A 23,084-nucleotide genomic window follows, 5' to 3' on the forward strand; every position below is an offset into this window, starting at 1 on the left:
TATTTCCCTTATAACTTTTTTTTTTTTTTTTTAGATTTACGTAGAACAATGACCTTCTTCCCTTCTCCCTGATCCCCAGTTCTCCTACTGTGCTGCAGTGAGACTTTGAGATTAATGAGGTTCTTTCATTTGATTTGTGGTGATAGGAAGTCCTGAAAATAACACTGAGGATCCCAGGGTGGATTGCCAAGTGGATCGCATCTTGAATATACTAAATCTGTGCATTTAAAATAGTGTTACACAATCCAGATCCTTCTGTGTACTTCTTTCTGTGGTCTGAAGGTTACTATTAGTTTGAGGTTTTATTGATAAATACAGAAAGTATTGCTTCTCTGTGATGGTGGGAGAAATGGCTTGTGGTCCCTCTTACCTGCCACAGAGATGGTCTGCACTGAGGCATTTTGTTCGCAAAGTTCTGCATGTTCAGCTTATGAAAGCACACACGCAGCAACAGACATAGCCTTGCTGCCAAAAATAGTAAAAGAATGTAGTTGCAATTATAGTGGCAAAACCTGCCTTTTTGCCAGGATAGATCATTTCATTTAGGGAACGACTTCAAGCAATACCACTACAAGATTTCTTGCTAGAGTAAGCTATGCTTCCCATAGGCAGATTTGCCAGGAAAACTGTATTTACATATTGTGTGTGTACATATATGTATAGAAATGTATATTTCTCTCAATCCTAACCCCCAAAATAACCATTATCTCAGTCTGAGCTGTTGACAAGGCCCCCCAGCCATTGCCTGGATGAAAAGTTTCTCACAACCGAGTATTCCTTGCAGCTCACAGTTTCCTCTGGGACCCCCTTTCCAGCCCCACTCTAACTGCAGCTCCAGGATGTTTCTGTCTTAACCAAGCCCATAACCATAATCTTGGTCTGAGCCATCAGCAAGTCCACTAGTCACTGTCCAGATGAACAACTTCTCCCAGCTATCCGAGTTCCCTTTCCAGCCCACAGTTTCCATCAGCAGCCCCCTTCCAGCCCATCTCCAAGTCCAGCTCTAGGATTTCTTTTTCCTTCCATCTTAAAACCTAACCTAAAAAAACCCAGTTATCTTGGTCTTTGTCTTCCATACGGCTCTCAGCAATTACTGTATTAGTAAGTTTCTCACAGCCCAGTTTCTAGGAAATTCCCCTACTGCTTCATATGAAGTCCCCCTCCTTTTCTAGGAAGATGTGTATATAAAGTATTGGCAAACCCTTTTAAGTTTAAAGTCTTGTTTGCTCTCTGCCCATCTTGTATCTGTTCTGCAAAAGTAAGATTTTCATTTACAGAAAAATTCAGAAGTGAGAAGTTTACAGAATTGCTTGTGATTGGGAATGGGTTATGAATATGCTAGGTTTTCAAACTGATTTGACAGGCTTTTGATATGGAACTTTGTCCTTGTAAGATGGAGTGAGATCTGGGTGACTGACAGTGAGCAGAAGGCTGCTCCCCAAGCCAAGCCTTTTCTTTTGTTCCCTTACTTCAACATGCAGTTTTGTAAGACTTCATCCATTTTCTCAAATGCCAATACACTGGATCTGTGTAAATACAGATCAATATTTCAGATTTCTTTCCAATCCTGAATAGATTTCCTGCCAATCCTACCAATTCTTTTTGGTTTGTTGGTTTGGGTTTTTTTTGTTGCCAGCCAGTGCAGGAATAGTACGTTTCATGCAGAATTTCTGTGTTTTGTCACAACTCAATTTGAGGATCTTCAGTGCAGCTTTGAGTATTGCCTACAGCATCAATTTGTTCTTCTGTCATTGCCTTCAACTCTCAACTTCTTGTGACTACACTTCCGATGAATTTTATTGTATAATTTGTTTCTCTATATGAGTCTGTTCAGTTAGGATGATCTACCACTTGCTTAGTAATCAGAGCAAAGAGTTTCTTTTACACGCTTTCTGCTGATTTCCTATATTACTATTATAGCTTTTGGTTTTCTTTTGCCAGAATGAGTGGGGCTGCATTCCCATCTCCAGCTGCTGAGATGGCAGAAATTAATCGCCTTCAGTATGAAATGGAATACACCGAAGGAATTAGTCAGCGCATGAGGGTCCCGGAAAAACTCAAAGTAGCTCCTCAAAATGCTGACCTTGAGAAGGGCGTCCAAGAAGGATTTCCAAATGCCAGTGTAACTATGCAGGTTCCAGAGCGGATTGTAGTGGCAGGTATGTCTGCATCTCAATAAAAGAAAAATAGGCAAAAATTTACATAAATTCCCCAAATTTCTGGATGGACAAAAATATATACTGATATATTTTTAAAAGAAAAACCTGTAAAATGCTTTCTGGTTTTCAAACAGTTACTGCTCATCAACTTTGACTTAGGAAGTTTCTTAAACCCTGAAAATGTTCCATGAATAGTTTTGGTATAGCTTGTAGTGGAGACAATTAAGGAATGAATTATGAACAGAAAGTTTAATTCATGACTTTTAATCTTACTAAACCATTTCTGGAGCAAAAGTATATAATGTTTATTGATTTACACCTGATTTTTCTTTATTAACTATAAGCTAAAGTAACTATGATAAGTTTGGGGGCTGTACTATATATTAGTCATCCAAAATGTGTTTGATTATAATCAGAATGCTAATTACATTAAGGATCTGTCTATTATTGGGTGGACTCTATCAGTACTACTTTAGTATTTATTGTCATGGGCTTTACAGTGACAGACCTGGAACTGCTGAAGGCCTTACAATTTGCAAACCATCCCACTGGGCGGGGCGGGGGGGGGAGTGAGTGAGCGGCTGTGTGGTGCTTAGTTGCTGGCTGGGATTAAACCACAACAGTGTGACATACATATATTTTATGCTTTGAGAGAGACACATCTTCACATCCCCAGTCACTGTATTTCTAAACAAATACACTTTTATAGGACTATGTTTTGAAATTAAAAGTGCCCTCACTTGCAATAACAGTTGATACTGCTCAGGATTACTCAGGATCATTGTTCTCGGAGAAACTGCTCAAGTAAGTGTCAATTAGTGGGGTCTTTATGAGAGCTTTGACCATAGTTTTTAACATAAAAGCCCTGTTAAAGAAAGGTACACTTAATTATTTGGCATAGTCAGGGGAAGTAACTGACATGATGTCTTTTTGAACTTGAACATTAGCCCTCAGGCCTCAGAACAGCTTGCTTTCTATTGACAACTGATGTTCTTGCAGGTAATAGTGAAGACATTCCATTTTCCAGACCACCAGACCTTGACCTTCTTCAGTCTACTCCATTCAAACCACTGGCATTGAAAACTCCTCCTCGTGTTATTTCTCTTAGTGATCGACCGCTAGATTTTTTGGACCTAGAAAAACCTCCACAGCAGACACCTCAAAATGAAGAGGCTAGTACTTATTTTGCTTTTTCCTTAGTTGAGAAGCATTCTATTAAAGAAAGCGAAATGACCGTTGATTCCTCTACTGTGGTACAGACCTACTTGGTGCTAACATAAGTTGGGAAAATAGAAAAATATTTTTATTAGCACTGTAGTAGTTCTAAGTATGACTTTGAAGTTCGATATTTAACTGGCAGGTGGCTAGAGGTTGCCATGTTCAGTAAATTTACACAGTACTTACAAAAATGAAGTCATAATTAGAACTAAAAATACTTTTAACAAAAAAATCCTTTTGATTGAAGGGAAAGCTGCAAGATTTTTTTAATTTGCAGGTTATCAGAAAACAAACTAAGATTCTTTTAACATGTATAGTTAACCTTTGGAATTCATGAACAGATGATACACCATCACATAGAATGAGTGAGTTTTAACAAAACTGAAAACCGACTTCAAAGAATGGTATAACATTGGCATCCGGGTGGATGATGGTAATTGACATCTTAAAAACTGAAAAATATTTATGAAGCTGCATATTCTATTGACTCAGAAAATACAGTAGAAATATAATTATCTCTGGTGATAGGAAGTAATATTAAACATAATATTGCTTTCTTAAATATTCAAAATTCTGTTTGTTCATACTATTGGCATCAGATCATGTGGATAGATAACAGGATTGCAATAAGTTTGGACCTTGGTTTTACACGTACCCGCATCAGATTCTGTCATCAGTTGTTTTCTTCCTAATTATTGCAAAACCCGTGAAAACATGCCTTTGTATCTAAGGGCAGGTCTAACTTACAATCTTCAATGCAAATCATTAAGTGTCTCCTGAAATTCCCTGGTTTTTATCTCCCTCTTTCTCCCCTTTTATGCAGGTTCGATCAGTGGGAAGGCTGAAGAGAGAACGTTCCATGAGTGAAAACGCCACTCGACAGAATGGCCAGCTGGCCCGAAATGATTCCATGTGAGTAGAGTAACAGGGTGCAGGGACACAGCCACAGCTTTGTTACATATTTCCTTTGTCCCTTATCTCCTCATTATTTGTTTTTTTCCAACTAATATTTCATATGTTATGGCAAGTACATAATTTTAAGTATTATAAGGCCAGCATTTTTCTTCATTTCTATGCTTTTTGTTTAGTGAGGTGACTCATTTGTGAAGTATTTTCTTGCAGTGGATGGGTGGAAGTGTTTGTGGGCTCAAGTTGATTTCACCAGTTATCATGAATCGTTACTTCAGATTTTTCGGTTTCTGAGCTGGTATAATTCCCACCCCCCCACACCCCCTCTGAATTTTCAGGAAATTGAGTTCTTTGTACATCAAAATGTTCCCAGTTCTCTCACTGTTGATATTATAATGGGTTTCATTCATAGAAGAAGGAATACATGTATTTCCTCATGAATATTAGAATAAGTCATTTTTCCTTGGTGTCAATGTACTTAATGTATTGGAATCTGTAAGTATATACCTTAATCTTTTGAGACCAAAATGGCAAGTAGCATTTAGAATTGGAAACTTCATCTATTGTTACCATCTGAGGTAGCAATTCTTACGGTGTTTTCTGAAGACATACAAGTCTGTATATTTTTATTACATATGATAGTCTTTGATTAATCACGGTTTATTCTGAGTGACAGCATCTTTCCACCTGGCAATAACTGCTTTTGCAATGTAACATTTAAAACTCATATATAATAAGATTCGTAATACAGTTACTGTAAAGAATACTTTCCCCTGTTGAAAGGTTCTTAGATTTAAGACCTAAAAGATGGGATTCGTCTGTCCCAGTATAGACTGTATAACACTATAGCTAAGTCACCATAAACTTAATTTTCAGTAATTTGATGGAAATAAGTGCATGACCTACTTTGGGTCTACCTATTTTTAGTCTAAAATAGATCAAGTGAGTTATGTCCTAGAAATGTCTGGTTTTTTCTATTTACAGCAGGGACACTAGGAGTTACTACATGTACTACATATCTGTCTACCTGTTAGTCTAAAACTGGTGAACTGTACTCTGATGCATGTTCCAGACATGTTACAATTCTTCTCTTCCTCCAGATCTTCATGAAAATGTTGCATATCTTCCTCTTCTTAATCAGACTTTTGGTTCATAAAATTTTATAGATTGCACATGTCTAGGTACTCAAGTCCACTGAGTCATATATATTCACTGAGCTGGCAAAACTAGGTTCACATCCTTGAGCTCCTGATCAGCTCGGTCTCCAAATGTTCTATCAGCCTACTAAGTGCCCAAGTTGCCTGTGTTATCAGTCATCAGTCATGTCCTGTTGAACTGGACATACTAGAATTTCACTGCAGGAATGGCTTTCACTTGTTTCTCTTATAGTTTGCACATAATGCGTACTGGAATAGATGGTCTTCATGTGATGGAAGCTGCTTGTGAAAGTTTACCCCTTTGATGTTACCAGCTCTGCTTTGCCAGTCTTTGATGTGTTGCACTTAAAGGAAAAACAGATGGCATATGAATTCTTGCGATTTCTTGAAATCACTTTATCCTTGCTCCCCAGGTTAGTTTAGCCTTCTGAAAGGCATGGGCTGTGTGTGCCCAGCCAGCCATCTGAGAAACTGGCAAGATAAGCTCTGACTGGATATATCCAGTTGGTGTCAGATTTCTCATGTATGTTTGGACTTCTTGAATCCAAAAATCCTAAATCTGTAAAACTCACCTCTGTGCTTTGCTGTTGCTCAGTAGCTATGTATAGAATTACTGGTTTTAAATGGTCTGAATATTATTTGCTGTCACAGTTTATTAATCTACTAGCAGTCCTTCAGAGGCCTAGCAATACAATACGTTCCTGGAATCCTGTAAATTTAAAAACGATGTGATCAACAAACATATTACTAGTAGCTTACATGATTCACTTTATCACTTACAAAAGCCAGGAAATTATGACACATCTGGAGATTAGTTTTCCTCTCTTGATGCCCATGCTAGTGCCTGCATAATGTCTGTCAAATAAATCAAACTTCTGATGCCAAGCAGTTTCCATCATGAATGTCTTTTAGGAAAATTATATAAACTTTAGATTGATCCAGGATCTCTTCTCTTTTGTTTGGATGAAAAATAACAGCTAGCTAATATTAAGCCTGCTTTATCTGCGCGCTCCGCTGCCCATGTGGAAGAAGCTATCTTTCTTCACTGCAGCATTCCACACTTGCTGACCTGCAGATAACGTATTTTAGTAGAACTCCATTTGTCTCTCATCTGCCCAAGTAACTTGTTTTCTTATGACAGAAGTTATGCTGTGCCTAATGTGTAGATCATCTGCTTTGAAACCATTGAGGTTCCTAGAAATTGCTTCTTTTTCTGTCATCATTGCTTCTTCTGACTCAGTATGATCCAAAAAGAGAGATCACTTTGAACATGCTGTGGCACTCTCAGTGATGCTGAGTGTGGCATTTCTCCCTCATCCAGGCTTTGTCAATCTCCAAGTGGAGAATGTGACTGTGTACCTGGCTAACTCTCAGGAGAATGTTCTGTGAATTCCGATTACAAAAACACTTATGTTCACGGTGGAACTTTTATGGCTCGCACAAATGCAGGAAAGCCAAGCCTTTTGTACTTGGTGAAAAAGGTATCTCTTGGCTCTTGTTTCCTCACAATTTAGGCCCGCAGGAAATACACTGTAAAGTACAAAAAATTTGCAAGTTTTGTGTAAATAAAATGAGAAGTAGTGATTCTACAAACAAAATTGATAAGGTGGCATTCTGTTTTCGCTGTGGTAGCTACTTAGAGAAGCTATCCATGTGGAAGTGTTATTGTATGGCTCAAAATAGGCAATACAAGCAAACCAACCTGCTTGATGTAAATTATGCTACATCAGATGGTACTGGCTATCACCTAGCTTATAGGCTACTATTTCTATTAGAGGTTCATAGTAAATATGATGCATGTCTTCTAAGTTTAGCTTCCAGGTTGATAAATTAGACCATTTAAGTAGATAAATTCTACTACAAATTTATTCTTTGCACTACAGAAAATGTAATTGTACAGCTGTTACCTCATTTATATCATGCTGAAATTTCTTTACTGTCTAGAAATAGCATTTTTTTACAGTGGTACAAAGCCACAAGAAACCAGCTGCTCCTAAAGTTTGTTTTTCCAGTGTTGTTGGCTGAAAAAAATAATCTTTGTTCTAATTACTGTAATGATACGTTGCTGCTTCATCAAAACTGGCTTGACTTTTAAGTTCAAATCATGTCTAAGTACTTTACTTCTGCAGTAACAAATACTGTGGTACTCCGATTTGACAAAGATCAGCTCTTTATTCCTGTGCTTGTGTGAGTCTGGTTCACATCTTCAGATAGGAGAGTCCACGTTTTACTTAAAATATTTAATTCCTATCTGAAAAAAAATTTTTTTTTTAAATGCTTGTTTCTCTTACATCCTTGAGTCAGCTTCTTGATATTATATAGTCTACTCAGATGCTGTGATTAGGACTCCATTGAAAAGGCACACGGAGCACTGCCTTTTAAAACCTTTGTTTTCTAAATAGGACTATAATACTCAAGTTTTAATCTAGGACACTGTTGTTCTTGGACAAAATGTTCAGATGTACTGCACAAAATTCCAGTGCTTGCCCTACAAAGTGAAAAAATTAAACATTCTGGAACAGATTGTCAGATTGAAGTGAAAGAGTTGGCTGGGTTCCCTATCACAGTGTTCTCTACATGGTACAGATAGTTGTTTCTTTTCTGTTGGCTTTTTTCTTCTTGTCATGCAGTTGCATGCAGAGACAGTTCTGAGAGTTTTTTGGGAGCTGGGCTTCACTAAAGACAGTAATTCTCAAATGCTTTTAAAAAAAAAGAGACTAACAAGTTGGCACCTGCTTGTACAATAACTATCTATCTGCGTAGCAATGACAGCTCTCTATATTACAATCCCTCTATTTGTAAGGATGCTTACTTAAGAGATTACAATTATTATTCAAGGTGGCACAGATCAGATACTGTCCCAAGAAATAAAATGCCACGGTTCCAGTCACCTCTTTCGACTAAGGATTGCACGTAAGCCTAAATGTTACCTGGTATATGAAAATCAAGAGTGTGTTTAATTATGTAGCTCTCTGCAGTACTAATTTTCTGACTAAGTACCTGTAGTTTAGAATATAAAATTTGAAACAACCTTCGCTACACTGAATGTGTGGTTTCTAATTTTGCTTCAGGGTTTCTCAAACTTCACCAAATAGTTTCCCTGTGTAAAGAACAGGGAAAAATACCTGATGGCAAATGAAAGGGACAGCTTCAACTAAGAACCGATTTGTAAAGAAAAATTAAAGTTCAAAATAGCTTTATATTTTGATTCTTTGTTCTTTGGCTGTTTTTGAATAGCTGGAGAAACAAAGCTTTTTGTTGGCCGTTGCCAGCAAATGTTGACTGCAGGGATTCCACTTCTGCATTGGAAGTCAACAAACCACCAAGAGCACATGGAAAAGGGGATGGCATTTAATTTATTTTTTTTCTGCTCCAGCCTATCCCTTAGAAAAACACATCTCTCTAGAGAGTTCAGTTTCACAGTTTGAGAAATTCTGTTCTTCATGCTAGTTGTGGAGGGAAAGGTGATGGTGTGCATGTCTTTAATGAGAATACAGTCTATGTGGCTGAATTTAAAGTAACCTTAATTAGTTAAATCTGCTTACCTCTCATTTGATAATTCAGAACTGTAACTTGGAGAAATATCTGAAATAAACCCTGTGTATATCACAAATGCTTTGAGAAGGTTTAGGGGAGATTACTCCTAAACTAAAAACTCTGCATATAGCAGAATGTTACTGTGCTCTTCCATAGTAACTTCTGTAATTCTGTGTTGTTTGTTTTAGTTCCAAACTCTGGAATTGACTGGTGTTTTTAACCAGGGAGTGCTAAAATAAGTGGCTGGAGCTGTATATAAGAATTCTTCTCAGAAATTAAAAAAAAATTATACCTAGGACTAAGACCATTTAACTAGAAATGGAGGAGAAAAGGGGGATAGCCACAATGTCTAATGATAAGTAGTCGTACTAAATGTAGAGAATTTTCCTTATGTTAGAGATTTTTTTCTTATGTCATCTTGGCCGATTTATATATCAGATATGTCCTTCATAATATTTCTTGTCCATGGTCTCTGACATAGTCCAAAGGACTACCACGTGTTTACAGGACAATAATTTTGAATCCTGAAAAGGGAAGATAGAAGAAATATTTGGCTTATTTGGTTTTGGTGGGTTTTTTTTTCTTTGTCCCCCCATGTTCCTTAATTCTGACATTTCAGCCGTTCACAGAGTTATTCTCACTTTCAGACAGAAAGGAAGAGAGAGGTCAGTCTCAAACTATGGACTTTAGAAGCATATTAAAATTAGCAACAGCCTTTGTGGAGAAAATTTGAGTAATTTCATGTAGCTGTACAGTTTAGCTCATATTCAGGAGCAAATAATCTTTTAAATAATTAAATCATTTAAGAAACTAAACATTCTCTTAAGTAAGAGTTAAGTAATATCTTAAAATGAATGAAGTAATCTCTTGGAACTGCCTTTTCTTACAAGCCACCTATAAAACAATAAGCATAAAGTAGCCCAGGGACTAGACCATGGGGTTAGGAATTATCTAGTTCTGAAGGCCGCCTTGATTTTTCCTTATTATAGATGCTTTCCATTTAATCGGCACATGTAACTTTCTTCTAGGGAATTTTATGCAGTTTTAGTTAAATAGTTTTGGGGGATTTTTTTTTTTCAGTACCTACAGAAGACTTTGTATGCAAATAATATCACTGTGGTATTTAATACCATTCGGGACAACAGGAATTCCACAATAACTTCTAATTTGCAATATGTCTAAAACCTGTTTGTTAACTCTTTTTAAGCTGTCTTTCAGCCTATTCTGTAAATCTCTGAAGTGATGAACAGGAAAAATTACTTTTAATGTATAACATGCTCTAAGTTGAAACCTTCAGCTCTTACCTCATTTCCCTCAAACCAGCAAATCCACAAAGGAGTAGAAATTCTCATAAATTCACTTTAGTGGTGATATTTCCATACTTGCCCCTGCTTCTTTTTTCTAGTGAAAAAAGATCTAGATATTTGAAAGAGATCTGGATATATGAAAAAAGCTGGATATTTTTCTAGTAAATATTGGCATTTCCAGTGCAATTCAAGAGTAAAATGAGTGGGTGTGACCACTACCATTGATTGCAAAGAAGTCATCAGAAGTAGAAGAGAAAGATGGATTCCGTAAGTCTTGGAGAACGATAAAAGCTGTAAAGAAGCAACATAGATGTTTATTGATGTCTCTTCCTTTTTACTTTCTCTTGTCCAAATGTAGTCTACAGCAGCATAAAAAGATATCTGCAGTTTAGGTAATAAATAATGACTGGTATCAGTCAAGCACCCGACTTTCTTTCAAGAAACATGAGCAAATCAAAGGCAATTTATCAAAACTAATTTCTGTCTGATGGAGGTGAGGTTTGCATAATCCAAATGGTCATGTTTGAATTTCAATCCTGTGTATTTTAAATATTATTTTTGCATCACAGTCAAAAAGATCATGTAATTTGTTTTCACTGGGATATGAATTGTGTTGGTTTTTTTAATTTCTTGCAGTTGCCTTTAAACTTGGTTCATGTGCAAATCAAAATACTATCTTGATCTTTAGTCACAGCTTGAAGAAAAATTATTGTTGAAGAGGCTCTGTGTGAGATTCTCCTTATTGAAAAAGGCTTGTGTTTTGAAAAGAGATTATGTGTAGAATTTTCTTAAAATGCCAATGCTTGTAAAAACACTTTTCTCACTGATGTCAGTGACAACTTGAATACTGACTTCAACAGGTACAGGTTTAGCTGGACAAGGACTTTCTAAAATTAACTTGTGTAACAGATCAAAACTGTGTCCTTGGATTATTACTTGTGTTTGTTTCTGAAGAACATAGATAAATGTAGCTCATGATCCCTACGCTACTAGAACTTGGGAGTGTTACCTTATAGTGGTGGGAGAAGGGTAAACCAAAAGCAAGCAATAAGCATTTTGGAATGGGGTCTATCTGAAAAGCTTTTTTTAATTTAAAATCTGACTATAGTATTTCTCTCTTCATTTACTATGCTTGTACGAACAGTGTGACACCATCACTGCAACAGGCTCGTGTCTGTCCTCCCAATATGTTACCTGAAGATGGAACTAATCTTTACTCTGCTCGTGGCATTTTGTCGTTTATCCAGTCTTCCACTCGTAGGGCTTACCAGCAGGTCTTGGATGTGCTGGATGAAAACCGCAGGTGATTGGTTGTCACTGATTCTGCCAGCTTTTACTGCTTTTCTTTTTTCTTTTCTCCTTTTTAGTGGAGTTTGGTTTCTGTTTACAAAATAATGAGATTAAATTATTTGCTTTTGCTTTCCTTTGCTTTCACTATTCATAAGCAATTTAATTGTCCAAAATTCACATTTCAAAATGCTTCTGTTTCAGTCAAATATAGCATTGTTTTGGTTTCCTTCCAAATAAAAATCAAAATAGGAAGTGTTAGTCTGTGACTGAAAGGGATTTTGCTGTTCCCAGATTGTCAGTGTTTTCTGCAACTAATACTTGACCCTGAGCTTGCAAATTTATTAGCCTTGTCTTCTGCTTTTCTGTTGGTGAGCAGTGGTGCAAATCAATAAGATTGGGTTGATGTTGTCATAAAGCATTGAAACAAATGTGCAGAAATTTGAGGGTAGAACAGGGTAGAATATTATGCAAGGCATTGTAGACACTGCTTTTGATAATGTGTCAAGACTTTAGGCTGTTTCTGTTTATATTGGGAATAGTTATCTCTGGTTGATACATGACTGATGGTGACCACTTTGCTGGATGCTGAGAGCAAGAAAGGCAATGCATACCGAGAAGCTGGTTGCTCCTCTGTTTAATGCTGTCTCTGTTTTATGGATAAGATGATACTTCGAAAGGTAATGAGCCAAACCCAAGCCTCATGGCAATCACTGTATTTCCATTCTCTTCAGTGAAGTTTTGCCCACTTGATGTATCCTTGGACTGTTTTGATTTGGCACTTCTAAGCGTTACAAGAATGGCATGTTTAACACTATAGAAATATTTATAAAGACTAATAATGGCAAGGTCAATTTACCAAAAGCAATTTTCATTTCAACAGTATGCTAGCACAGAGGTTCAGGTAAAAATTGCACAATTAGTCTCTAGTCGAGACCTCTAGGGCTTGCCAAGAGGTCGAATTAGAGGAGATAGTTGGCAAGAACATTGGGAGGTACTGCTCATTCCTCCTGCAGCCCTTCAGTGTGGCCTGTGCTAGAAAGTTCTTTGGAATTTGCCATCTGCCTCTGATTGCTAATATCCCAGCAGCACTCTTAATACTTTATAGTCTGAAGTAAAATGATTTGCTCTCTAGTTGTTTTGGTAATAAAATGTGACTATCAAGCCAATCTTATTGTGAATGTCTGTGTGTTTGCAGTCACTTTCCAAACTGGCACCTCCTGTAGCTCACCGTGCTTGCTGACCTGATGTAAACGCCCATATTAGCATTCCTGAATTGTAGAGAACTCCAGTCTTGCTGGGCTTTATGTTCTTAAACTGGGACTTAAAAAAACAAAAAAAAACCCACAAAAATAAATTAGCTGTGTAGTTCCCCTTGAAATTCTGTGAGTTGGGTGCTTAACCCTGACTTAATCCTATGAAATTTCAGGCTGGAGCTGTTAAAATTTTGATGCCTGTCAACAGTTGGATAGCAATACCTTTTTTCCTTGTCAAATTAAACATTAGATGGAATTACAAGTTTGTTTTGTTTTACAAAATTAAAGCTCGTAGATAAGGAGGAATTCTACTGTCTGTGAATAATAGCACTTATGGATACTGTGCCAAGTCCTTGTTAAAATATAGAAAGAAATTCTAGCCCTTTCCCCAGTCTGCAATGAAGCTAACAGGTTTTATTCCTGGCTTCAGTTAGGCATGTTCTTGCCCATGTTTTCTTGGATTCTGGAAAACATACACATATGCACACATACACTTTCAACTTCAGTTATCAGAAAATTTCTGGGGTTCTGAATACTTCAAAAGCTGCATTACTCTTCCTGGTTTGGGTTAATTTTTGAAGTGTTCTTACTAACCTTCCTAGAAGAAATGGGAAACCTGTTTCTAGTCACCTATGAACAAATAGGTGCCAAATAATGAACTTTTCAATGGGGTGAAAGTGTATTCTTTGTGGTTGGGTGTTTAGATACCCACCATTATTCTTCAGCTGGCGTAGGAATGTGAAATTTGGATGATCCACTTGCATGGTTGCAAAATATTGTTCATTTTAAATTGCTCCAACCCTGCACTCTGTTCTTTTGCTCTGTGTAACGTGCTTTCTATCTCAAAATCTTATCTATTTTAACATTTTATGCTTAATACTACAAGAGATCTTTTAAAATGAACAAGATCTGACTATGAGTTACTCACTGGAAATATTTTTAACTTGTTTCATGGCTTGCTTTTTTCAAAATATTTTCCAATCTACTAAAACTGCTAACGGTAGGTGCTGATTATACTGCTGCAGATTATGAATTATGCCTAGTTTAGCCAGCACTGCTCGCATAATAGGTTATTTAAATGGGTAACAATTTAATGATCACTGTTTACACTGTTTACTCTTGCATTTCCTTCAGCTTGGACAAGGACAATAGGTCAGTTTTGTTTTCCAGTTCTAACCATTTTTCTGTTTCAGTTTCTGTCAAATGACTGTAGGGCCTATACCTAGTGTCTTTTAAAGATTGATCTTTTATGCTCTAGGCAACAAAAAACCCAGCCCTGCGTTTAAGGAGATTTTAGTGATGTCTTAAATGCAGGAAAAAAGGCGATTTCATATCTGAATAGAGTTGTGTTGAAATCTGTACTTTATCTGAACTATTCTTCATCTCTTGGGTCAATACCTTTTTATTTAGGAGAAAAAACTATGGAAATTTATTACTATTTTTTTTTCTTCAGGATAGCCCATTCTAAAAAGCCACTATCCTTCTTCAATGCCAAACTTCACCCACATAATTATATCTTGAGGTGTTATGAGATCACTTTTTGTATTGAGCAAGTTAATGATATTTTTCATGGTAGAAATAAAATGCAATGTGAGTTAAGACAATTGAAGAGGGCTACACGTTACTTTGGATTGGGGTAATATAGTTCAGAAGAAAATGAAATGAGTCTGCAGATGCGAAGAAGCATGGGAATAGCCATAGCCTATTGCTTTATTGAAGCACCGAGACAAGTGAGGAGAGCAGTTTCATCCAGTCACTGATTCTTCAGTGCACCAATAATTTTGGTACTTCAGAAGCTGAACTCCTTACCCAGTTCACGTCTGGAACTTATGGCCCATTATTGCCCATTCTTATAGCTTTTCTGAGATTTCCAGAGGTGTGTTAAAGTACAGTGATAGGTGAACATAGCTGCTACCTCTGCTGAACAAAGCAAACGTGCTGGCCTCGGTCCCCTGTGCACATGCACAGAAATGATGGAAGTTGGACCCAGGTGCCTAGATTGTCCATGCCTTGTGTTTATGATTGCATCATTACTGTGGTATTTCCATTGCATGCTCAGCTCTAAGCAGCGGAAGGCAGACCAGATTCATTTGGTCATTGCCTTACTGCCTGTTTTCCCACTGTTATTAAGTTGTATTACTGTGCATTCCCTTCATGTTTCAGGCTGCTGCTGTATTTGCAGTGAAATGGTTAAGTGTTGAGTATACATGGCCTCAGAGTTATGGCTTCTTCTGATCATGTGTTAATGTTTAGGATGGAATTGACAGAAGTAGCCAGAAAATTTAAAGTTTTAATGTACTTTTACTCAGTTTTTTACAGAAGGCCATGTATTGAATAGCTTGACTATATTATACTTGTGCATTCTGTATTTACCAAAAAACTTGGTGCTGATTTAGGGGTAAAGTGATCTCAGTTATGAGGCCGCTGTGATCTATATAATGAATTTTTTTGTTGATCTATAAAACCAAGCAAGTAAAAAGTGCGGGAGAGGCAGGGGAATATTCTGGTGATCCTTTGGGGTCCACCTGTAAAGAAATAAAATGTGAACTGCAAAGAAAAGGAAGAAATCATGTGCAGCTTCTTAACAGCCTGGCTGTGTTGAAAAGTAGGATTAAAGACTTGTCTTTAGCTTAGATTAAGTTCCTGATTTGCACAGATCCCAGAGTGCTCTAGTTTTGTTCCTTGCTGTAGCCCTCAGCTACCTCCAAGCTTGTGGCTTTCCTTAGGAAGGGTAGTGTGAATTAGTTAGTATTGATTAGTTCTACAACAGCTGTAAAACTTTGCCATGAAATACCACAGAGTCCAAGAGTTTAGAGAGCATTTGAGACCTATCGTTTTCATTACACAAAATCCAAATGTTGTTGTCCTATGTCAGATGATGTGGGAAATGCCTGTTGGATGCTGACAAGCTGGCGTTCACATATCTACCAATTAATTACAGGTGACTTATGTTCACAGACCTTTTCTGTAGCTGCTGTTTGCTGAATTTCTTATGCTTTCTTGAAGTATTTAGTTCTAGCATCTGTCAGACAAGACTTTAGACTAGCTGAATTATTTCTCTGATTAAAAAATAGGAATACCTTTTTTGGTAACTTTCTGCAAGACCTCATGCATTTAGGTAAGAATATTCTTTTATTGTACGTATTGGGAATGGGGGTTTCTGTTTTGTAAAACACATCCCGCTGGCTTGTCTTATGTGCTAGATGGAAAAACATTGTGGTCTGCACTTAATGGTGCTGATTAGAGTAGGACCTAGTCCCAGTAAGTATTGGATCGGGTAGCAGAGTTTGCTAATGCTCCCAGATCCTGCTCCTATTAAATGAAACTAGTGGTTGTGATGTTTTTGCATGGTTCTTGCTTGTTTTCAGGCTAGGCCACAGTGTTCTCCCAGCCACCTCAGCACCAAGCCTCTGCTTCCTACATGTACCTGCCATAAAGATCTTCATACCTAGATTGTCTTTGTCTTTAATTTTATAGCCTGGAGTATACATGGTTTAAATGCATGGTACAAGTGCCTCCTGTTGGCATTGGGAAAATGGAAGAAACTGAAAAAAGATTTCAGACTCTTGAACAGTTTGTTACACATCATAGATGTGGAACGCTAATGCCTCGTTACCAGAGGTACTGAAAACACACAGTACCACTTTTGTCAGACGGTACTGCTGGTATTCGCATCTTCTGTAAACTGGGACACAGTAACTTCTTATTGCAAAGTTAGTGCATATTACATAGTTGCAGCAACTTTAAAAGCTGTACCTTTTATTCCTCTCTGCCTAGAAAGAAAAGGAAAAGAAAGAGCAACACTTACAAGGATGTTCATACCATCTACTCGAAGCTTTTAGTCACTTCTTCCTGGAGAGATCTACCTCCCTTCAAACTATATGTGGTCCTTAGGCTGCTAGCCCAGGCTTTCTGAATTACATCTAGCACAGATGAATAAAGAAAAGACAAATCTCCCCTTTCCCTAGAGGGAGGAAAGAATGATTAAAAAGGCTTTTATAAGTATGTGTAGATACTTGCCCTCCCCCCATTGTTGTTGGGTGGGGGTTTGGGTGGATTTTTTTTTTAAACCTGAAGTTTCCCTTGGTTGTTTTATAAGGCTGATAACCTCCACCCAAACCTCTATTCCAGCATTTGTCCTCCATGAATGAAGCTGTATCAACCAAAATTTGCCTACATGTCTTAGCTACATAAACATTCAGTGTTGATTAAATCTGAATGAGAGAAATGTGAAAGTGCAATTTACAACAAATTAAATAGATATTATATTGTATTGAAACATTATACGATATAAGTGGAAGTATTTTGATGTTCCCTTGTTCTGTGTGTTTTACCTCTTACCTCTGTTTGTCATTTCCTGTTTCTGTCTTGTGCTTTCTATCTACAAAAACCTGCTGTAGGCCAGTGTTACGTGGTGGGTCAGCTGCTACCACTTCTTCTAACCCTCATCATGACAACACCAGGTAAAGAGTGTTTTTTTGTTAGTCATGATCCACTAATGTAGATTCTAAAATTCAGACTTCCGCTTCCCTGTTTCTAGTGTCCTTATTTTAAAACACAATGCTTACTGCTGTCCTCCCTCTCAACTTGAGATATTTCAGGCCTTTATTCCTTACCCATCCAAGTCACCTGCAAAGACCTCACTTGTCTAATAGATATAATGTGCTCCAGAATTCTGACTCAAAGTAATGTGCAAGGGGAGGCTGTTAAATTACATTACCAGTATACTTCAGGTATTTCCTATTTAGCAGTGAGTTTCATATTTTTATTCCTAGAAAATTTGGCCTTGCATCACCTTATTTTTTCCAGGTGTTCTCAGTAACATGCCTGTGATTGTTAGTTGTAGCTGGATGCCTCTTCACTGCCATTATCTTGGCGGACTGACATAATTTCAGTGGAACTGGTTATAAGATTGACACATAATCTCATGGTCAGAATGAAGGGAAAAAAAAAAAATAGTCCCTTCTGCATCTGTTGTTCCCATTTGCCACTACACTTCTGTGTTTTCATCCAAATGGAGATTACATTTGTGCTTAAGTAGACACTGGATTCAAGCAGGTGATTCTTCTCTAACACAAGAATTCAGTTTTTGTAACAGTCCAAGAGATTACCTCAAGGGATTTCTTGCTGGTAACCCTCTTGATTTAATACCTGGAACAGTTTGGAAGTTGGTAGAGCAGCAGTGTTATACTGTGACTTTATATTACATTTATCTGACCTGGGAGGGAGGACTGCCCATCTCACTGAAATGATGAGCCTCTCTGCTTTTCCCAAGAGATGGTGAGGGACAACTATACTGTGGATCTAGTAGACTTTTCTAATTTTTTTACCATCTGCTACAAATAAAACAATGGCTACAAAAACACGCTCCCTGGAAATATCTTTGGCTTTCAGAGGACCTGTAGTAGTAAGAAAAATTTGATTTTTTTTTTTGTTTGTGCAAAGCTTCAGACTTTTTTAACAGTAGAAATGTTCAAATTGTTTTATAATTAACTTAGGTTTATTTTAAAACAACGTTGCTGAATTAGCAATGTGAGCTTTACAGCACTGAGGAAATAAAAAACAAACAAACAAAAAAAACCCAAAACCCAAGCAAACTACAACAGTTTCAGTCTTTTTAATATTGCCCAAACTGAAAGAACTACAAGTAGTAAATAGCATAAATTATAGTTAAGTGAATGTTTGAAGTCTCCTTAGAATAAAAAAAAATTAATAATAGCCTTAATGAGAAAATCTTTTTCTAACAAAAGGAGTTGCCAAAACTTTTTTTGTCTCATACTGTTTTTAAAACAGCTATGAGTCTGTTGACAGACAATTGCTTATTTGACTATTCCCTTACTAAAAGCTGTTTTTATCCTAAACCCAGGATAAAACCTGGAGAAGGTTTCCCTATTCCTGTATACCCTTCAACCCCCAAAAACATGGATCAAAACATAATTAACTTCCTATCTTTTATACAGTGTTGCTCAAGGTTCTCATTGTTATTTAAGTCCAGACTAATGCAACTCTCATCTAGAAACAGCAGTTCTTATTTAGAAACAATATATTAATGAACAATAATACAGGAAAACTTTTGACAAGTTGGCGGGGGCAGGGAGGGAAATCTTGCCTGAGCTGAGGGCATTTTATAGAAGTTTGCTGAAAGTGATGAAAGAACGTGCAGTGCAAAAGTAGTATCTGCACTTAAGTGCATTCTGCAAGCTTCAGGAATTCTACTCATATTCATGTTAGTTGAAGTTGACCATTAACTGTCATTAAATGCTAAACATTCTTTTAGGTGTATTTTGTTGTGAATTTGGCAGCCTTGACATTATTTTGTTCTCTTTCCTAAGCTGTTTGCAGCAGTTGTTCGTATGTCCTAATGAGAAAGCAAGTCACAGGGAACTAATACGGGAAACTGAGGTTTTAAGATAGGAAGTGAGAAACTCAGTGGTAGGTGCAGCACTGGGAATTACTTTTACCTGTTAGTTGTTGGAAAAGAATCTGGTTAAGAGGTAGCATTTGGATGATCAAAACACATACTTTGTGTAGACTTTCTGCCAGTTCCCAACTGATAATAAATATGCCAGATTTAATTAACTTGCCCTGGAGTTAGACTACTGCTTTCTCTGAATCGCTACATTGAGAAAACTGAGAGGTGCTCTGGGAGCAACCTTGCTAATGCACACAAAGTTCAGTGACTCTGCACTAGACTCTTTATTTGTAAGGTTCTCTGCCTGAAATACTGAGATGAATGTGACTGAGATTATTAGTCTCAGTAGGTGTCCACTTGGGATATTTAAGTAGGTACCGAGCATAAGACACGCAGTTCTTTCCAAGTCTTCATTTGGTTATTTCTGATCTGTTGCCAGGCCTCTTGCAACTTTGGCGTTTTAGCTCAGGCAGTTTTCAGGCTTCATTAATCAGTTAAATAACTGGAAACAGTCTTTTGAGAGACCAGGTGACAACAAGAAGTCTGTCTGTGTGGAGAATCTTCACAAATATTTGAATGTGGAGAGCAATAAACCCAGATTCAGTCAAGTACTTACCCACTTCGTATGCGTTTGTGCCTTATTCAGTTAGGATCCTATTGAGATAGACAACTCTAAAAGCTGGAAAAAAAGTTTTATAATTCTTCTCTTCGTCACCACCAAAAAAATACTTCTACTAGAATGTTGATAAAATATGGTACTTGCTAATCTTTGCATGGATAAGACAGCTAAGCTATCTCCCTTATTTGATAGATACGGTCTTTCCAACTTGGATACTACGCTTGAGGGAACACCAGATGACATGACAGTTGTAGATGCTGCTTCCTTAAGAAGACAGGTATGTAAAGCATAGTAGTTGGTAATATTAAGAAAAAGCTGTAGTGGTAAAATGGGGGAACAGGTGTTCTGTGTGGCTGCAAAGGTATCCATAGCAGACATGGTGAGGGATCCCCTCTGTACCTCTGCTGGACTGCCCTCTTGTATCCAGTATTGTTCTGGGAATCTGGAGAGTCCAACACCATTTCTGTTCCTAATTATTAGGGACAGGAAGAGCTGATTACTAGTGATTGAAGATAGAAAGTGAAATTATCAAGTGTTTAAAATCCATCTGTCCAAGAAACTAATTTTACATGGCTATTCAGAAGCTTCTAGAAAGTCTGGCAACTTTTAATGAAGTATTAAAAGCCTTTATTTGTTTTTTAGATAATCAAACTTAATCGCCGTCTACAACTTCTGGAAGAAGAAAACAAAGAGCGTGCTAAAAGGGAAATGATCATGTATTCAATTACTGTAGCTTTCTGGCTACTCAATAGCTGGCTTTGGTTTCGGCGCTAGACACAGCTCTCAAAGATTTAGTAGTTGAAAATACAAACAATTTGAAAAATTCTTTGTTCCTGTTTCTGAATTGTATGCAGTTTTATAATTCATACACTGGAAACTTCCACCACAGATAAAGGCTATAGAATTGCAGTGTTAATGGGACACCTTGTTGTTCAGTTACAATGTATTTAATAGATTTGCATTGCAAATACTTGCAGTATCCTCCTTTGCATGCTTCAATGTAAATATGGATCAGCCGATATGAAGTTTGCTTCATGCAATGTAAGGACAGTGACCTACAGGAGTAACCACTGGATGTTTTGTTGTGGTGGGAAGTGAACAAATGGAATGGGTTTGGAAAAAAATATAAAAACAAAGGAATAAAAAGTAGTTTTTATTGTTCTGTTGTTAGATGCAATTAAACATGATTGCACCTAGTTTTCCTTTAGTCTGAGTAGTTTGAGGTGTGCCATATTCAAGGAGTGTGCCCTGTTTCATGAGTATGTCCCTTGTTTAAGCACATATTCAGGTCAAATAATAAAAGGAATTCTTTGCTAACATGCAGATTGTCCAGAGGTGTAATATGTTTTTTGTTTTTTTTTAGCTTTAATTTTGCAGATGTTTTTCTATAAAATACATTTTTAAGCAAGTCAGTCTGTGAGTGATCAAAAGATTATGGAGTACAAGAGACTGATGTAGTTAATAAAACTCTCTCAAAAAAATGCCAAATCATTGTTTAATATTATTTTAAGAAAATTTATTTCAGGGTTCATCTAAACTGTCAGTCTTTGAAGTAAGTAGCAGTGATGGACTGAACAACTCAAAAGCAGCAGGTGGGCTGCTGCTAGCCTGCTGCATGCTACCATCCCCTGCATCTTGTGGAGTTGTTCTCGGTGTGTGTGGTGAGTACGCAGGTATGGGAAGTTAGCCTGGTGTCCCCACATACTGTGGTCAGTTTAAACATCCCGTTCAGCCCTGTGATCCACCACCTGTTTTGGTAGATACGGTCTGGGGGAGTGGTGAGCCACGCAGGGTACTGCTGGGGGCAGCTCGGCCTCCCTGTGTGTTAGTAGTGGCTTCCTGCCCCTGTATGGCTGCAGCTGCCGCTTCCACTCAGGTGCAGTGCTGTAGCAGTCACAACCCCCTCCCCTGGGGGTGTATGAAACAACTAAAAGCGTCAGCGTGTGAGTGAACACGCAATGATGCCAAAACAGTGCTTCCAAGGGGTCATTTCCTAGAACAGCTAGACCTAGACCACTGTGCAGGGCCATTTCTGGGCTCCAGAAGTACACAGGCTGGTGAAGAGATGATGGTACCCAACAGCTGCAGAAGAGAAGGACGTGGGGCCTCTTTCAGCAATGTCCTCGGCTCGCCCTGCAGCAGCAAAGGCTGCGGAACAGTACCAGGGCAGGGCTACCTTTGTGCAGAGAGACGCCCACCAGCTGGGAAGGTCGGTCGCTGGCACTCCTGAGCAGCTGCTGGCTGCGTGCTCCGGTTTGGCGGCGGCGGTGGGCAGTGCCCTGGTGAGGACAGATTGTTCAGGATGCACCAGCAGGAGAAGCCCTGAGGAGTTGGATACTTACGCCGTGAGTGCCTGGTTAAGGAACGCTCCTCTCGTACATTTCACGTTCTGTCAAGTTAAATAGGGCATTGTAGCCCGTGTTGCGTGGCTTTTGCACTACTGTATAGGCTGCTGCGCCTGCTTCCTCGTGCTTTTCTGCATTTGGCTGTTGCATATATTGGTTTTAGGCTTTGTTCACTGTGTGACTCCATTGGCTATTCAGGGCGTTTGCCGCGCATATTTTCTTACCGTCACCGTTGGAAGCGTGTGCCTTTGTCTTTTAGTGAAAGACAGCGTGAAGGGAAGGGCCTGCTTTGCACGTTTTGTGTGTTCTCACGAATTTTATAAGGCGATCTTTAAAGGTGTACTGTGTGAGCTCTGATGATGCAAACGAGGGTTAGGGCTCCTAGAGATTTTACAAAGAGGTGCACAGGTAATAGGAAAAAATGAAGCTTCCTTTAAGGGAGCAAACCCAGACTTTGTCTTGCAAGTGGAAGTGAAACCCAAAAGAAGAGCAGATTTTAAGAACGTCTCGCGCGGTGCGCGGCGGGGGCTGTCAGTTCTTCCTCAGCCGGGAGGATGAGCGCGTTCTCCGTGTGCCCGGCGGCACGACGCGGAGGGACGCGTTCCTGGCGGCGGCGGCGGGGGGCGGGGGGCAGAGGCCTGGCCGGCGCAGGTCCCACCGCGGCAGGTGAAACTTCCACCGCTCGCCGTCGCCGGGCAGGGGGAGGCCGGACACCGCCGGCCTTGCGCCCCGTCAGCGGGCGACGCTGCTCTGCGACTCGCCGCGCCTGCAGGAGCTGCGAGCTCGTAAATCAAAACGCGGCTTTGCTCGAGGCTTCCCGGGGGCCCCGAGCCCGGCCTGCCGGTCGCGGACTGGAGCCGCCGCCCCCCGCTCCCCGC

At 38.7% G+C, this 23,084-nt stretch overlaps 1 protein-coding gene across 9 annotated transcripts; it reads left to right on the forward strand.

The window, feature by feature from the left end:
• Window positions 1-1,942: 1,942 nt before the first annotated feature.
• Window positions 1,943-21,184, forward strand: MFF (mitochondrial fission factor). 9 transcript variants are annotated; one of them, XM_010568293.1, is made up of 9 exons: window positions 1,943-2,159; window positions 3,159-3,331; window positions 4,201-4,289; window positions 8,282-8,356; window positions 11,432-11,590; window positions 13,965-13,982; window positions 17,231-17,293; window positions 20,054-20,138; window positions 20,504-21,184. In XM_010568293.1, exons 1-9 carry the CDS (start codon window positions 1,943-1,945, stop codon window positions 20,633-20,635), a joined length of 1,011 nt encoding a protein of 336 aa, XP_010566595.1. In that variant the 3' UTR covers window positions 20,636-21,184. The 9 variants fall into 9 exon arrangements, with proteins under 9 accessions (XP_010566595.1, XP_010566596.1, XP_010566597.1 ...); XM_010568294.1 differs by lacking the exon at window positions 13,965-13,982; XM_010568295.1 differs by lacking the exons at window positions 8,282-8,356; window positions 13,965-13,982.
• Window positions 21,185-23,084: the final 1,900 nt, after the last annotated feature.

Source organism: Haliaeetus leucocephalus, unplaced genomic scaffold (genome assembly GCF_000737465.1).
Source record: "Haliaeetus leucocephalus isolate CR32 unplaced genomic scaffold, Haliaeetus_leucocephalus-4.0 Scaffold240, whole genome shotgun sequence".
Taxonomy (NCBI): Eukaryota; Metazoa; Chordata; class Aves; order Accipitriformes; family Accipitridae; genus Haliaeetus; species Haliaeetus leucocephalus.

Coding starts and splice junctions, on each gene's coding strand:
- MFF (XM_010568293.1), top strand. CDS start 1,943: ATGAGTGGGGCTGCATTCCCATCTCCAGCTGCTGAGATGGCAGAAATT. Junction 8,357..11,431: donor CTTTCGACTAAGGATTGCAC/GTAAGCCTAAAT, acceptor TTGTACGAACAG/TGTGACACCATCACTGCAAC. Junction 17,294..20,053: donor CCTCATCATGACAACACCAG/GTAAAGAGTGTT, acceptor CTTATTTGATAG/ATACGGTCTTTCCAACTTGG.